At 49.5% G+C, this 15,899-nt stretch overlaps 1 protein-coding gene across 1 annotated transcript; it reads right to left on the reverse strand.

Moving 5' to 3' along the window:
• Nucleotides 1-410: 410 nt before the first annotated feature.
• PRKRIP1 (PRKR interacting protein 1) lies at nucleotides 411-12,716 on the reverse strand. Its single transcript, XM_038759456.1, has 6 exons — nucleotides 12,585-12,716; nucleotides 9,959-10,037; nucleotides 8,084-8,184; nucleotides 6,753-6,838; nucleotides 6,562-6,629; nucleotides 411-1,195 (listed from the first exon to the last, which is right to left on the reverse strand). Exons 1-6 carry the CDS (start codon nucleotides 12,708-12,710, stop codon nucleotides 1,104-1,106), a joined length of 552 nt encoding a protein of 183 aa, XP_038615384.1. The 5' UTR covers nucleotides 12,711-12,716; the 3' UTR covers nucleotides 411-1,103.
• Nucleotides 12,717-15,899: the final 3,183 nt, after the last annotated feature.

Raw genomic sequence — 15,899 nt, forward strand, 5'->3', positions numbered from 1 at the left:
GTCCAAGTTGGCAACATATAGAGAGTCCCTACCCACCAGTGGGCTCACAGTCTAGAAGGGGGAGACAGAGAACAAAACCAAACATACTAACAAAATAAAATAAATAGAACAGCTATGGACAAGTAAAATAAAACCTAATAGCCTGCATCTACCCCAACGCTTGGAGGTCATGGGTTTGAATCCCGGCTCTGCCACTTGTCAGCGGTGTGACCTTGGGCAAGTCACTTAGCTTCTCTGAGCCTCAGTTCCCTCATCTGTAAAATGGGGATGAAGGCTGCGAGCCCCACGTGGGACAAGCTGATCACCTTGTATCCCCCCAGTGCTTAGAACAGTGCTTGGCACATAGTAAGCGCTTAAATGGCAATATTATTATTATTATTAGAACAGTGACTGACACAGAGTAAACACTTAAATACCACAATTATTATTCTTTTATAGGACAGGCTGTCCCCTCCTCAAGCCTCAGCTGACCCAACCGCCCAAAGTGCCCCACCCACCAACACACTTGACTAAATCTAAGATGGGGAGGAGGTTTATTCTCATAACCCGAAGAAAGGAGGGGAACGGATCTGCTTCTGCCCCCACCCCGGCTCCCAAACCCGGGCACCGGTCGGGGGCCGAGGTCAGCCCCCACGAGGCCCTGAAGGTTAAAGGGTCTCCCCAGAGGTCGGGGCTCGGGCCGGGAGCACCATCTTGCCCGACGGGCTTTGGTTCTCCACGTTGGCCGCTGCTCCCCCAAAGAGCGCCTCCCTCCCCTGCCCCCATGTGTCTTTTCTGTTTTTCACAAATGGCCGTCTGGGGCCCAGGGCTGCCAGGACTCCACCGAAACCTGTGTTGCAAAACTCGGCAGCCAGCTATCTCCGCGGAGAAACGGATTTTGTTCGAATGCCCAACAGCTGCTTCCTGGGGCGACCCCCGCCCCCCGACCCGAGGCTCCGCCTGAGGGCTCCTGGGACGCCCCGGGGCTTCGGGGGTCTCGTTTCGGCGAGGCGGCAACGTGGGGAGTTCGGCCTGGCTCCCCACGAAGCTACAGAGGGGCCACAGCGGATGGTGTTTCTGTCCTCGACACCCAGCAAGCCATACTTTCACCGGGCCTGGCCCCATCACCGGCCTCCCATCACAAAGCTGGGCTGGTCCTCCTCTTCCTCTTCCTCCTCCGAGTCACTGGGCGGCTGCTCTGGAGAACGATCGGACCCTGTAAGAGAAGGACACGTTGTTACGGGAGGTGGGGTTGGGCAGGGTCCGAGGTGAGGGGCGAGGCTCAGGATGGGGAGGGGGGCCGCCACATGCCAACTTATCCGAGAACCTAAATTTGGCTGCCACCGAGTGACAAGCAGTCACTGCCGACCCCCTCGGTTCCTCCCGTCTGTTTCCCGCAGCCCTGCCCAAGTGGGCACCTTCCTAAATCAGCCCCCCTTGACACCTGACGCTGGGCTCTACTGACGGGCAGCAGCAGGCGCTCAGAAAATCCCATCATCACTTGGGGGAACCGTGTAGACGGCGGGCCCCACGGGCCCGGGGTGGGCCGGGACGGGTCTCACCCGCCCTCCTGCTGGCCTCGTCTCATCGGGCACCGCGGCCTCCGGCCCCGCAGCCGCCCCATGCCAGCCCGGCCCTTCCTCGGCTGCCGATGACCCCCAAAGCCACGGGGCCCAGTCCCAGGTCGGGCCCAGCGGAGGGGGTACGTGGAGCAGATACCACCTACAACGGGTCTGACTTGGCCATCTGGGCGCCCCCAGCTTCTCTCTAGACTGTAAGCTTGCTGTGGGCAGGGAATGTGCTCATTATATAATAATAGTAATGGTAGATACCATCTACAACGGGTCCGACTTGGCCATCTGGGCACCCCCAGCTTCTCTCTAAACTATACGCTTTTAGACTGTGTGCCCACTGTTGGGTAGGGACTGTCTCTATATGTTGCCAGTTTGTACTTCCCAAGCGCTTAGTACAGTGCTCTGCACATAGTGAGCGCTCAATAAATACGATTGATGATGATAAGCTTGCTGTGGGCAGGGAATGTGCTAGTTATACAATAATAATAATTCATTCATTCACTCATTCAATCGTATTTATTGAGCGCTTCCAGTGTGCAGAGCACTGTACTAAGCGCTTGGGAAGTACAACACTCCTGCTATCCATAATGGACTTACACATCCAAATAGCGGAATGCCAGTCAACTAACATTTATTATGTACTACATACTCAGCATTGAACCAGGCTCGATAGGTTAAAACGACGCTAACCCTGCTTGCAGAGTTTGCGATCTAAAGGCAGAAGGGAAAGAGTATGTGCAGGACTTTGACATTTCTGAATACAGCTATTGACGGTTGTATTGCATTTGCTCACATAATTGCCCCGCCTGTTTCTGAGGAAGAAATAGGATTGATTTTTTTTCTACCACTTAACTGGTAGATACCAGATAATAATGGTAAATACCATCTACAACGGGTCCAACTTGGCCATCTGGATGCCCCCAGCTTCTCTCTAAACTATAAGTTTGCTGTGCGCAGGGAATGTGCTTGTTATGTAGTAATAATAATAATAATGGTATTTATTAAGCGCTTACTATGTGCAAAGCACTGTTCTAAGCGCTGGGGAGGTGACAAGGTGATCAGGTTGTCCCCCGGGGGGCTCACAGTTTTAATCCCCATTTTACAGATGAGGGAACTGAGGCACAGAGAAGTGAAGTGACTTGCCCAAAGTCACACAGCTGACAGTTGGCGGAGCCGGGATTTGAACCCATGACCTCTGACTCCAAAGCCCGTGCTCTTTCCATTGAGCCACGCTGCTTCTCTATAATAATAATGATAATAATAATAATAATGGTAGATACCATCTACAACGGGTCCGACTTGGCCATCTGGACGCCCCCAGCTTCTCTCTAAACTATAAGCTTGCTGTGGGTAGGGAATGTGCTTGTTATATTATAATAATAATAATAATAATAATGGTAGATACCATCTACAACGGGTCCGACATGGCCATCTGGACGCCCCCAGCTTCTCTCTAGACTGTAAGCTTGCTGTGGGCAGGGAATGTAATGTAATAATGGCATTTGTTAAGCGCTTACTATGTGCAAAGCACTGTTCTAAGCGCTGGGGGGGGGATACAAGGTGATCAGGTTGTCCCACGGGGGGCTCACAGTCTTAATCCCCATTTTACAGATGAGAGAACTGAGGCTCAGAGAAGTTAACTGACTTGCCCAAGGTCACACAGCAGACATGTGGCAGAGCCGGGATTCAAACCCATGACCTCTGACTCCCAAGCCCGGGCTCTTTCCACTGAGCCATGCTGAATGTGCTTGTTATATAATAATAATAATGGTAATAATAATAACAACGGGTCCGACTTGGCCATCTGGGCACCCCCAGCTTCTCTCTAAACTATAAGCTTGCTGTGGGCAGGGAATGTGCTTGTTATATAATAATAACAATAATGATGGTATTTGTTAAGCGCTTACTATGTGCTAAGCACTGTTCTAAGAGCTGGGACAGATACAAGGTAATCAGGTTGTCCCACGCGGGGCTTACAGCCTTAATCCCCATTTTACAGGCGAGGTAACTGAGGCACAGGGAAGTCAAGTGACTTGGCCAAGGTCACCCAGCAGACAGGTGGTGGGGCTGGATTCGAACCCACGTCCCCTGACGCCCAAGCAAACGCTCTTGCCACTAGGCCATGCTACTTCTCTCCCAAGCGCTTAGTACTGTGCTCTGCACGCAGCAAGTCACTTCACTGGGCCTCAGTTCCCTCATCTGTAAAATGGGGATTAAGACTGTGAACCCCCCGTGGGACAACCTGATCACCTTGTAACCTCCCCAGCGCTTAGAACAGTGCTTTGCACATAGTAAGCGCTTAATAAATGCTATCATTATTATTATTATTATTATTAATAAATATGATTAATTGATATGAGTCTGGCTTGGCTACCTCGACCCCCCCAGCGTTCTGGCCAGATGCCAGGGAAGGACGTGACTTGCTGGGGACAGGTGGATCCTTTCTTTTACTAATTCATTTGCATTTATTGAGCACTCACTGTGTGCAGAGCACTGTACTAGGCGCTTTGGCGAGTACAACATAATGATAAGCAGACACACTCCCTGCCCGCGATGGGCAGGCCCAGCGCTTAGAACAGTGCGTGGCACATAGTAAGCACTTAACAACTACCAACATTATTATTATTATTATTATTAGTAAGCACTTAACAGCTACCAACATTATTATTAGTAGTAGTAGTAGTAAGCACTTAACTACCAACATTATTATTATTATTATTAGTAAGCACTTAATAACTACCAACATTATTATTATTATTATTAGTAAGCACTTAACTACCAACATTATTAGTAGTAGTAGTAAGCACTTAACAACTACCAACATTATTATTATTATTATTAGAGGGGGAGACTGACACTAATAGAAATAAATAACAGATGTGGACGTAAGTGCTGTGGGGCTGGGAGCGGGGACGAATAAAGGGAAGCAAGACAGGGTGACGCCGAGGAAGTGGGAGAGGAGCTTAATCAGGGAAGGCCTCTTGGAGGAGATGAGCCTTCAATAAGGCTTGGAAGTTGGGGAGAGGAATTGTCTGTCGGATTTGAGGAGGGAAGTCAAGCAGTTTCCAAGCAGCAGGGAGCAACCGGGCAAGGCTGGCCGGAGCCGGCACTGGGCCAACGCGAGAACGTGTGTCTTCTCCCTGCTAAGCCGAAACCATCGCGAGGACGGGGGACGACACGCAAATTTGCGAAGCGTTCCGTATTTTTCCAAGCTAGCTCTCTTCCTCCCTTCAAGGACCTACTGAGAGCTCACCTCCTCCAGGAGGCCTTCCCAGCCTGAGCCCCCTCCTTCCTCATCCCTTCCTCCCCCTCTCCATCCCCCCGCCTTACCTCCTTCCCCTCCTCACAGCCCCTGAATATATGTATATGTTTGTATGTACTTATTACTCTATTTTATTTTGTTAATATGTTTTGTTCTCTGTCTCCCCCTTCTAGACTGTGAGCCCACTGTTGGGTAGGGACCATCTCTGTCGGTTGCCAACTTGGACTTCCCAAGCGCTTAGTCCAGTGCTCTGCACACAGTAAGCGCTCAATAAATACGACAACAAATGAATGAATGACAGGGTCTCACCCCTGCTTTCTGTTCCCTAGGGCCTGGTACTGGGAGTTCAGGAGGCATCTTGGACAGCGCTCTTGACGACTGCAGGGAAAGCCCCTTGGTGGAGTAGACCACCCCATTACTCCGCCTCTCAACTCTCCTGGGGGGTCACAGCATCCCCTCCGCAGAATCCCTCACCACCCCGCCACACTGTGCGGTCTTCCGGTTAAGGATGGAGGTACCAATCAATCAATCGTATTTATTGAGCGCTTACTGTGTGCAGAGCACTGTACTAAGCGCTTGGGAAGCCCAAGTTGGCAACATCTAGAGACGGTCCCTACCCAACAGTGGGCTCACAGTCTACCATTCATTCAATCGTATTTATTGAGCGCTTACTGTGTGCAGAGCACTGTACTAAGCGCTTGGGAAGTCCAAGTTGGCAACATGTAAAGACGGTCCCTACCCAACAGTGGGCTCACAGTCTACCATTCATTCATTCAATCGTATTTATTGAGCGCTTACTGTGTGCAGAGCACTGTACGAAGCGCTTGGGAAGTCCAAGTTGGCAACATATAGAGACGGTCCCTACCCAACAGTGGGCTCACAGTCTAGAAGGGAGAGACAGAGAACAAAACATATTAACCATATTAACAGAATAAAAATGTACAAGTAAAATAAATAGAGTAATACATACAAACATATATACATATATACAGGTGCTGTGGGGAAGGGAAGGAGGTAAGGTGGGGGGGAAGAGGACGGGGCCCACCATCCAGTTGGGCCCCGAGTGCACCCAGACAAGGAGCAGATGGCATTTATTAAGTGCTTACTATGTGCAGAACACTGTTCTAAGCGCTGGGGAGGTTACAAGGCAATCAAGTTGTCCCACAGGGGGCTCACAGTCTTAATCCCCACTTTACAGATGAAGTAACTGAGGCCCAGAGAAGTGAAGTGACTTGCCCAAGGTCACACCAGCTGACAATTGGCAGAGCCGGGATTTGAGCCCATGACCTCTGACTCCAAAGCCCAGGCTCTTTCCACTGAGCCACACTGCTTCTCTAGGGACGGTCCATCCACCAGGCAGCGTGGCTCAGTGGAAAGAGCCCCGGCTTTGGAGTCAGAGGTCATGGGTTCAAACCACGGCTCTGCCAATTGTCAGCTGTGTGACTTTGGGCAAGTCATTTAACTTCTCTGTGCCTCAGTTACCCTATCTGTAAAACGGGGATTAAGACTGTGAGCCTCACGTGGGACAACCTGATCAACTTGTATCTACCCCAGCGCTTAGAACAGTGCTTTGCACATAGTAAGCGCTTAACAAATACCAACATTATTATTATTATTATTATGGACCGCTTCCCCAGTGGGAGCCCTCTGGAGAGATCCCGACCCCCTCTCCCGATCTTCCGGGCGGCAGAAACTCGGCCGCCGGGCGCGGCGGACCCCAGGGGCGAGCGGCCCCGGGCCACGTACCTTCTTTCTGCTGCTTCTGTTCCAGTTTAGCCTTCTTGGCCAACAGCTTCTTCTCCTTCATCTTCTGGCTGTGGAGCAGAGTCCAGCTGGTGAGGCGCCTCCCCCTCCCACGTGGTCTTGGGCCCCAGCTTGGCTTCCCTTCCCGCCCGGCCCGGCCCGGCCCCCGCCGCCCCCGCCGCCGCCGTCCTCACCGCTTCTTCCTGCGCTTGGCCGTCTGCTCCTCGGCCGCCGCCTTGTTTCTCTGCAGGCGCTGCTGGAACTCTTCATCCTTTCTTTGCTGCAAAGGACGGCTCGTGTGAGGGAGGTCACGGCCGGGTGGCGGGACGACGTCACCACGCACCGATCCTCCCCTCGGCTCGCCCTCTTCACTCCTCCCAGCCAACTTTGTCTTTTTTTTCCCCTTTATGGTATCTGTTAAATGCTTACTATGTGCCAGGTACTGTACTGAGTGCTAGGATAGAAACGAATTAGATTGGACGCAGTCCCTGTCCACCTAGAGCTCACAGCCTTAATTCCCATTTTTCAGACGATAATGATGGCATTTATTAAACGCTCACTATGTGCAAAGCGCTGTTCTGAGCACTGGGGAGGTTACAAGGTCATCTTACAAGATGAGAAGCAGCGTGGCTCACTGGAATGAGCACGGGCTTTGGAGTCAGAGGTCATGGGTTCCAATCCCGGCTCCGCCAATTCTCAGCTGGGTGACTCTGGTTAGGTCACTTCACTTCTCTGTGCCTCAGTTCCCTCATCTGTAAAATGGGGGTTAAGACTGTGAGCCCCACGTGGGACAACTTGATAACCTTGTAACCTCCCCAGCACTTAGAATAGTGCTTTGCACATAGTAAGCGCTTAATAAACACCATTATTATTATCATCAGGTTGTCCCACGGGGGGCTCACAGTCTTAATCTCCATTTTACAGATGAGGGAACTGAGGCTCGGAGAAGTGAAGTGACTTGCCCAAAGTCACACAGCTGACAATCGGCGGAGTTGGGATTTGAACCCCTGACCTCTGACTCCAAAGCCCGGGCTCTTTCCACTGAGCCACGCTGCTTCTCTGAGATGAGGTCACTGAGGTACAGAGGAGTGACGCGACTCGCTTAAGGTCACAGAGCAGATGAGTGGCAGAGCGGAATTAGAACCCAGGTCCTTCTGACTCCACTAGGCTCCGCTGCTTCCAACTTTCCCTTGCGCACAACTCTACCACGTGGGCAGGCCCCACCAACAGCCAAGCCCCCATCACTTCCCGCCTTCAACATCCCCCGCGGGCCGAGAGGAGCCAGGCCCCGGGTGACCCCCGACCTCCGCGGTCTCCCCGCCCCTCATCAGGCCCTTTCAGCTTGTTCTTCCCAAGCGCTTAGTACAGTGCTCTGCACACGGTAAGCGCTCAATAAATACGATTGATTGTTCCCACCTGCCAACCGTTTAGCTCTAGCTTCCCATCATCCGCTGCCGACGCAGAGGTGTGCAGGGGTGAGCGTGAGTTTGCTGGTCCCCCCACCAGCAGGGCTCCTCCCACTAACCTTCTCGGCCATGGCGTCCATGAAGTCTTGCCTCTGGTATTCCCTCCGGCGGAGGTGGCGGTACACGTGGAACTCTCCGCTGCCGGCCCCGGCGCTGGAACCTGCCAACGAGACGGGTATGGTTGATTGCCCGGCTGGCTCGGGCAAGTCTCCGGGCCCCCTCCCCTCCTGAAAACCTTCCCGTCCCATCTGGACCCAGATCCCAGGTCTCAATCGCATCCATCTCACCGCCGACCTCTTGCCCGCTGTCCTGATTCTGGCCTGGAATGCCCTCCCTCCTCATATCCGATAATCACTCTCCCTTCCTTCGATGCCTTACTGAAGGCCCACCTCCTCCAAGAAGCCTTCCCTGACTGAGCCTCCCTTTCCTCTTCTCCCATTCCCTTCTCTCTCACGCCAACTCGCTCTCTTTATTCATCCCCTCTCCCAGCCTCCGGCCCTTATACCCACATCAGCGCTTAGAACGGTGTTTTGCACATAGTAAGCGCTTAATAAATGCCATCGTTATTATTATATCCATTATTTATTTATATTAATGTCTGTCAACCCCTCTAGACTTTAAGTTCATTATGGGCAGGGAATGTGTCTACTTATTGTTCATTCATTCATTCATTCAATCGCATGAGCGCTTACTGTGTTCAGAGCACTGTACTAAGCGCTTGGGAAGTACAAGTGGGCAACATATAGAGACGGTCCCTACCCAACAGTGGGCTCACAGTCGAGAAGGGGGAGATTGTTATACTGTGCTCTCCCAAATGCTGGGTACAGTGCTCTGCACACAGTTAAGCGCTCCTGTGCCGGGTTGGGATAATAATGATGATGGTTTTTGTTAAGTGTTTACAGTGCCAAGTACTGTTCTAAGCGCTGGGGTAGAGACAATGTAATCAGGTTGTCCCACAGGGGGGCTCACAGTCTTCATCCCCATTTTCCAGATGAGGGAACTGAGGCCCAGAGAAGTGAGGTGACTTGCCCAAAGTCACACAGCTGACAAGTGGCAGAACTCACGATGAGCCCCCGCCCACTCACAGCTTGTTTTCTCTGGTTATGTATTTAAAGGACACAAACAGGGGTCTTTAGCTCCCCTCCTGAGATGGCCAATCCTGGATTTTCTTCCAGGGCTGGGGTCTTCAATCAATCATTCAATCAATCAATTGTATTTACTGAGCGCTTACTGTGTGCAGAGCACTGTACTAAGCGCTTGGGAAGTCCAAGTTGGCAACATGTAGAGACAGTCCCTACCCAACAGTGGGCTCACAGTCTAAAAGTCTTGGGGTCTTGGGGTCAGGGGGGACCTCCTCCTTGCTGCAGGGGTCCCCGACTCTGCTCTTCCTTGTAGTTCAGTGCCTCGAGGAGGCCCCCACGCTCCAGACTGGCTTTCGGAGAGCGCCCCAGGGCTAGGGGCTTTTCAAGGTTTGGGTCCAGTTTAAGGGTATTAACATAGTCTGTTTTCTCTTTTTCTTGCAGGACAAAGGGTAAGCTGCTTTCACCCACACACACCCAGATAATAACAATAATAATAATGACAACATTTGTTAAGCGCTTACTATGTACAAAGCACTGTTCTAAGCTCTGTGGGGGGATACAAGGTGATCAGGCTGTCCCACGTGGGGCTCACTGCCTTCACCCCCATTTTACAGATGAGGGAACTGAGGCTCCGAGAAGTGACTTGCCCAAGGTCACACAGCACACATGTGGCGGAGCCGGGATTCGAACCCATGACCTCTGACTCCAAAGCCCGGGCTCTTTCCACTGAGCCACACTGCTTCTACTATCCTCTCCCACCCTCCACCCCGGCTCTTTTGGGAAAACTACAATTCATTTTGGATTTTTTTTTTTACAAAAAGCTCAGTTTTCTCCCCCAGACAGCCTCCTTACCCATCACATCTCTGACGAATTCAGGGGGAGGCCTGGGTGCCCACTCATTGATCTTCTCTGGGATTGGCACAGTTTTATCCTGCAATGTGGGGACAAGGACAGGTTTACATTTGATTTCTTCGGGCAAATGCCTAGTAATCGCTTAACAAATACCGTTATTATTATTATTAATATGCACCAGACACTGTACTAAGCACTGGGGTGGACACAAGATAATCAGGTTGGGCAGTCCCTGTCCCACGTGGGGCTCCCAGTCTCAGTCCCCATTTTTGAGATGAGGGAACTGAGGCCCAGAAGTGAAGTGACTTGCCCAAAGTCACACGGATGACAAGTGGAGACCGTCTCTCTGTTGCCAACTTGTACTTCCCAAGCGCTTAGTACAGTGCTCTGCACACAGTAAGCGCTCCATAAATACGATTGAATGAATGAGTGAATAAATACGATTGAATGAATGAATGAGGTTGTCCCATGGGGGGCTCACAGTCTTCATCCCCATTTTCCAGATGAGGGAACTGAGGCCCAGAGAAGAAGTGACTTGCCCAAAGTCACACAGCTGACAAGTGGGGACCGTCCCTCTATGCTGCCAACTTGTACTTCCCAAGCGCTTAATACAGTGCTCTGCACACAGTAAGCGCTCAATATAGTATTATTATTATTATTACTATAGACGACTGAATGAATGAATGAATACAATTGAATGAATGACTGAATACGATTGAATGAATGACTGAATAAATACGATTGAATGAATGACTAAATAAATATGATTGCATGATGAGGTTGTCCCACGGGGGGCTCACAGTTTTCACCCCCATTTTCCAGACGAGGTAACTGAGGCTCAGAGAAGTGAAGTGACTTGCCCAAAGTCACACAGCTGACAAGTGGGGATCGTCTCTATATGTTGCCAACTTGCACTTTCCAAGCGCTTTATACAGGGCTCTGCACACAGTAAGCGCTCAATAAATACGATTGAAGGAATGACGGAATAAATACGATTGAATGAATGGCTGAATAAATACGACTGAACGAATGACTGAATAAATACGATTGAATGACTGAATACGATTGAATGAATGAATAAATACGATTGAATGAATGAATGAACGAGGTTGTCCCACGGGGGGCTCACAGTCTTCATCCCCATTTTCCAGATGAGGGAACTGAGGCCCAGAGAAGCAAAGTGACTTGCCCAAAGTCACACAGCTGACAAGTGGGGACCGTCTATGTGGCCAACTTGAATTTCCCAAACGCTTAGTACAGTGCTCTGCACACAGTAAGCGCTCAATAAATACGATTGAATGAATGACTGAAGAAATACGACTGAATGAATGACTGAAGAAATACGACTGAATGAATGACTGAAGAAATACGACTGAAGGAATGACTGAAGAAATACGACTGAAGGAATGACTGACCCCTTTCAGACTGTGAGCCCAATGTTGGGTAGGGCCTGTCTCTATATGTTGCCAATTTGTACTTCCCAAGCGCTTAGTACAGTCATCCCCCGGGCCTGGAATGCCCAATCCCTCTGCCCCTCCGCCAAGCTCGCTCTCTTCCTCCCTTCAAGGCCCTGCTGAGAGCTCACCTCCTCCAGGAGGCCTTCCCAGACTGAGCCCCTTCTTTCCTCTCCCCCTCGTCCCCCTCTCCATCCCCCCGTCTTACCTCCTTCCCTTCCCCACAGCACCTGTATATATGTATATATGGTTGTACATATTTATTACTCTATTTATTTATTCATTTATTTATTTTACTTGTACATTTCTATCCTACTTATTTTATTTTGTTGGTATGTTTGGTTCTGTTCTCTGTCTCCCCCTTTTAGACTGTGAGCCCACTGTTGGGTAGGGACTGTCTCTATGTGATGCCAATTTGTACTTCCCAAGCGCTTAGTACAGTGCTCTGCACATAGTAAGCGCTCAATAAATACGATTGATTGATTGATTAGTACAGTGCTCTGCACATAGTAAGCGCTCAGTAAATACGACTGATTGAAGCAATACGACTGAATGAATGACTGAAGAAATACGACTGAATACGATTCAATGAATGACTGAATACGACTGAACGAATGACTGAATAAATACGATTGAATGAATGACTGAATAAATACGACTGAATAAACACGACTGAATGAATGACTGAATAAACACGATTGAATGAATGACTGAATAAACACGATTGAATGACTGAATAAATACGATTGAACGAAAGGCTGAATAAATACGATTGACCGACTGACTGAATAAATACGATTGAATAAATCACTGAATAAATACGATTGAATGAATGACTTAATGAATACGATTGAATGAATGAATGAATGAGGTTGTCCCACGGGGGGCTCACAGTTTTCACCCCCATTTTCCAGATGAGGGAACTGAGGCCCAGAGAAGCGAAGTGGCTCGCCCAAAGTCACACAGCAGACGTGTGGCGGAGGCGGGATTCGAACCCATGACCTCTGCTCTCCCCAGCCCGGGCTGTGTCGGCTGGGCCCCGCTGCTTCTGTGTATATGTGTTGCCAATTTGGACTTCTCAAGCGCTTAGTACAGTGCCCTGCACCCAGTAAGCGCCCAATAAATACGATTGATTGATTGCTTCTGTGGGGGGTTGTGTCCCCGAGGCTCACCGGGGCCTTCATGAGCCTCTCGAGCCTCAGCCTCTGCTCGTCGGCGGCGCTCCTGGGGATGACGAGCGGCTGCGGCTCCTTCTTGGGCCGCGGCGGCCTCGACGACGACGACGCCATCGCCGCCATCGCCTCAGACGGCGCCGGCGCCCTCCGATGACGTCGCGCGCACGCGCGTCCGACCCCCTGTGGCGCCCTCTGACGACGTTGCGCGCACACGCGTCCGCCCCCCGATGACGTCCCGCGCACGCGCGTCCAACACGGGGCGCCCCTCTGATGACGCCCCGCGCACGCGCGTCCGACCCGGGCGCCCTCAGATGACGTCAGGGACCGTCTCTTAGCAACGAACATCCCCCAACACCACGTGACACCCCTAAGAGACCCGAGAAACCGTGGGCCTCGGTGGGAATAATAATAATAATAGTGATGGCATTTATTAAATGCCATTATTATATTAAGATATTATTCTATTTATTTTATTTTGTTAATATGTTTTGTTCTCTGTCTCCCCCTTTTAGACTGTGAGCCCACTGTTGGGTAGGGACTGTATATGTTGCCCAATTGGACTTCCCAAGCGCTTAGTACAGTGCTCTGCACACAGTAAGCGCTCAATAAATACGATTGAATGAATGAATTTATTACTCTATTTTACTTGTGCATATTTACTATTTATTTTATTTTGTTATTGTGTTTGGTTTTGTTCTCTGTCTCCCCCTTTTAGACTGTGAGCCCACTGTTGGGTAGGGACTGTCTCTATATGTTGCCCAGTTGGACTTCCCAAGCGCTTAGTACAGTGCTCTGCACACAGTAAGCGCTCAATAAATACGATTGAATGAATTTATTACTCTATTTTACTTGTGCATATTTACTATTTATTTTGTTAGTGTGTTTGGTTTTGTTCTCTGTCTCCCCCTTTTAGACTGTGAGCCCACTGTTGGGTAGGGACTGTCTCTATATGTTGCCCAATTGGACTTCTCAAGCGCTTAGTACAGTGCTCTGCACACAGTAAGCGCTCAATAAATACGATTGAATGCTTAACCATTTTGACATCTGTCTACCTGTTGTGTTCTGTTGTCTTTCTCCCCCTTCTAGACTGTGAACCCATTGTTGGGTAGGGACCGTCTCTAGATGTTGCCAACTTGGACTTCCCAAGCGCTTAGTACAGTGCTCTGCACACAGTGAGCGCTCAATAAATACGACTGAACGAATGAATGAATTCTCTGGGCCTCGGTGGCCTCATCCGTAAAATGGGGATGAAGACTGAGCCCCCCGTGGGACAACCTGATCACCTTGTAACCGCCCCAGTGCTTAGAACAGTGCTTTGCGCATAGTAAGCGCTTAACAAATACTATCATTATTATTATTATTTTCTGTACCTCAGTGACCTCTTCTGTCAAATGGGGATGAAGACTGTGAGCCCCCCGTGGGACAACCTGATCACCTTATAACCTGTCCAGCACTTAGAACAGTGCTTTGCACATAGTAAGCGCTTAACAAATGCCATCATTATCATTATTATTCTCTGGGCCTCAGTGACCTCTTCTATCAAATGGGGATGAAGACTGTGAGCCCCCCGTGGGACAACCTGATCGCCTTGTAACCTCCCCAGTGCTTAGAGCAGTGCTTTGCACATAGTAAGCGCTTAACAAATACCATCAATATTATTATTATTCCCTGTGCCTCAGTTACCTCATCTGCAAAATGGGGATTAAGAGTGTGAGCCCCATGTGGGACAGGGACTGCGTGTCCAACCTGATGATCTTGTATCTACCCCAGTGCTTTAGAACAGTGCTTGGCACATAGTAAGAGCTTCACAAACACAATAATAATAGACTTTTAGACTGTGAGCCCACTGTTGGGTAGGGACTGTCTCTATATGTTGCCAACTTGTACTTCCCAAGCGCTTAGTACAGTGCTCTGCACACAGTAAGCGCTCAATAAATACGATTGATTGAATAATAATAATAATTATTATTCCCAGCACCTAGTACAGTGCTCTGTACACAGCAAGCACTCAAAAACACCCAGCGAGGGTCCCACCCATGGGGAATTGAGGAGAGAGAAGCAGCGTGGCTCAGTGGAAAGAGCCCGGGCTTGGGAGTCAGAGGTCATGGGTTCAAATCCCGGCTCCGCCGCTTGTCTGCTGTGTGACTTTGGGCGAGTCACTTCACTTCTCTGGGCCTCAGTTCCCTCATCTGTAAAATGGGGATGAAGACTGTGAGCCCCACGTGAGACAACCTGATGTCCTTAAATCTTCCCCAGAGCTTAGAACAGTGCTTGGCACATAGTAAGCACTTAATAAAAGCCATTATTATTATTATTATTATTATTAGGTGAAGGGACCGCCCGCCCCTTCTCCCTCCGGACTCGGCGATGGAGGGGGTCCAGGTCCCTGAGATGCAAAGCGCAGGAGGCCAGTACACAGATCAGTCCAAGTTTTCCCAGAGCCTAAATACAGCGTGGCTCAGTGGAAAGAGCCCGGGCTTTGGAGTCAGGGGTCATGAGTTCGAATCCCACGTCTACCCATTGTCAGCTGTGCGACTTTGGGCGAGTCACTTCACTTCTCTGGGCCTCAGTTCCCTCATCTGGAAAATGGGGATTAAGACTGTGAGGCCCCCGGGGGACAACCTGATCACCTTGTAACATCTCCAGCACTTAGAACAGTGCTTCGCACATAGTAAGTGCTTAATGTCATTATCATTATTATTATTATTATTATTATCCCGGCTCTGCCCATAGTCAGCTGTGCGACTTTGGGTAAGTCACTTCACTTCTCTGAGCCTCAGTTCCCTCATCTGTAAAATGGGGATGAAGACTGTGAACCCCCCGTGGGACAACCTGATCACCTTGCAACCTCCCCAGCGCTTGGAACAGTGCTTTGCACATAGTAAGCACTTAATAAATGTTATTATTATATTATATTATTATATTACTATGCAATATATAATATAATAATATAATATAATATCATTATATTATTGTGTTATTATTATATATTATATTATATATGTATATATGTTTGTACATATTTATTACTCTATTTATTTATTTATCTTACTTGTACATATCTATTCTATTTATTTTATTTTGTTAGTGTGTTTGGTTTTGTTCTCTGTCTCCCCCTTTTAGACTGTGAGCCCACTGTTGGGTAGGGACTGTCTCTATATGTTGCCAACTTGTACTTCCCAAGCGCTTAGTACAGTGCTCTGCACACAGTAAGCGCTCAATAAATACGATTGATTGATTGATTATTATTATCTCGGCTCTGCCCATCGTCAGCTGTGCGACTTTGGGCAAGGCACTTCACTTCTTTGAGCC

Source organism: Tachyglossus aculeatus, chromosome 17 (assembly GCF_015852505.1).
Source record: "Tachyglossus aculeatus isolate mTacAcu1 chromosome 17, mTacAcu1.pri, whole genome shotgun sequence".
Taxonomy (NCBI): Eukaryota; Metazoa; Chordata; class Mammalia; order Monotremata; family Tachyglossidae; genus Tachyglossus; species Tachyglossus aculeatus.

Bases quoted from the DNA above. Each gene is read 5' to 3' on its own strand.
- PRKRIP1 (XM_038759456.1), bottom strand. From the start codon at position 12,710: ATGGCGGCGATGGCGTCGTCGTCGTCGAGGCCGCCGCGGCCCAAGAAG. The intron at 6,630-6,752 runs GTGAGGACGGCG...TCTGCTCCACAG, and splicing joins GCCAAGCGCAGGAAGAAGCG to CCAGAAGATGAAGGAGAAGA. The intron at 1,196-6,561 runs GTACGTGGCCCG...CTTCTCTTACAG, and splicing joins ACAGAAGCAGCAGAAAGAAG to GGTCCGATCGTTCTCCAGAG.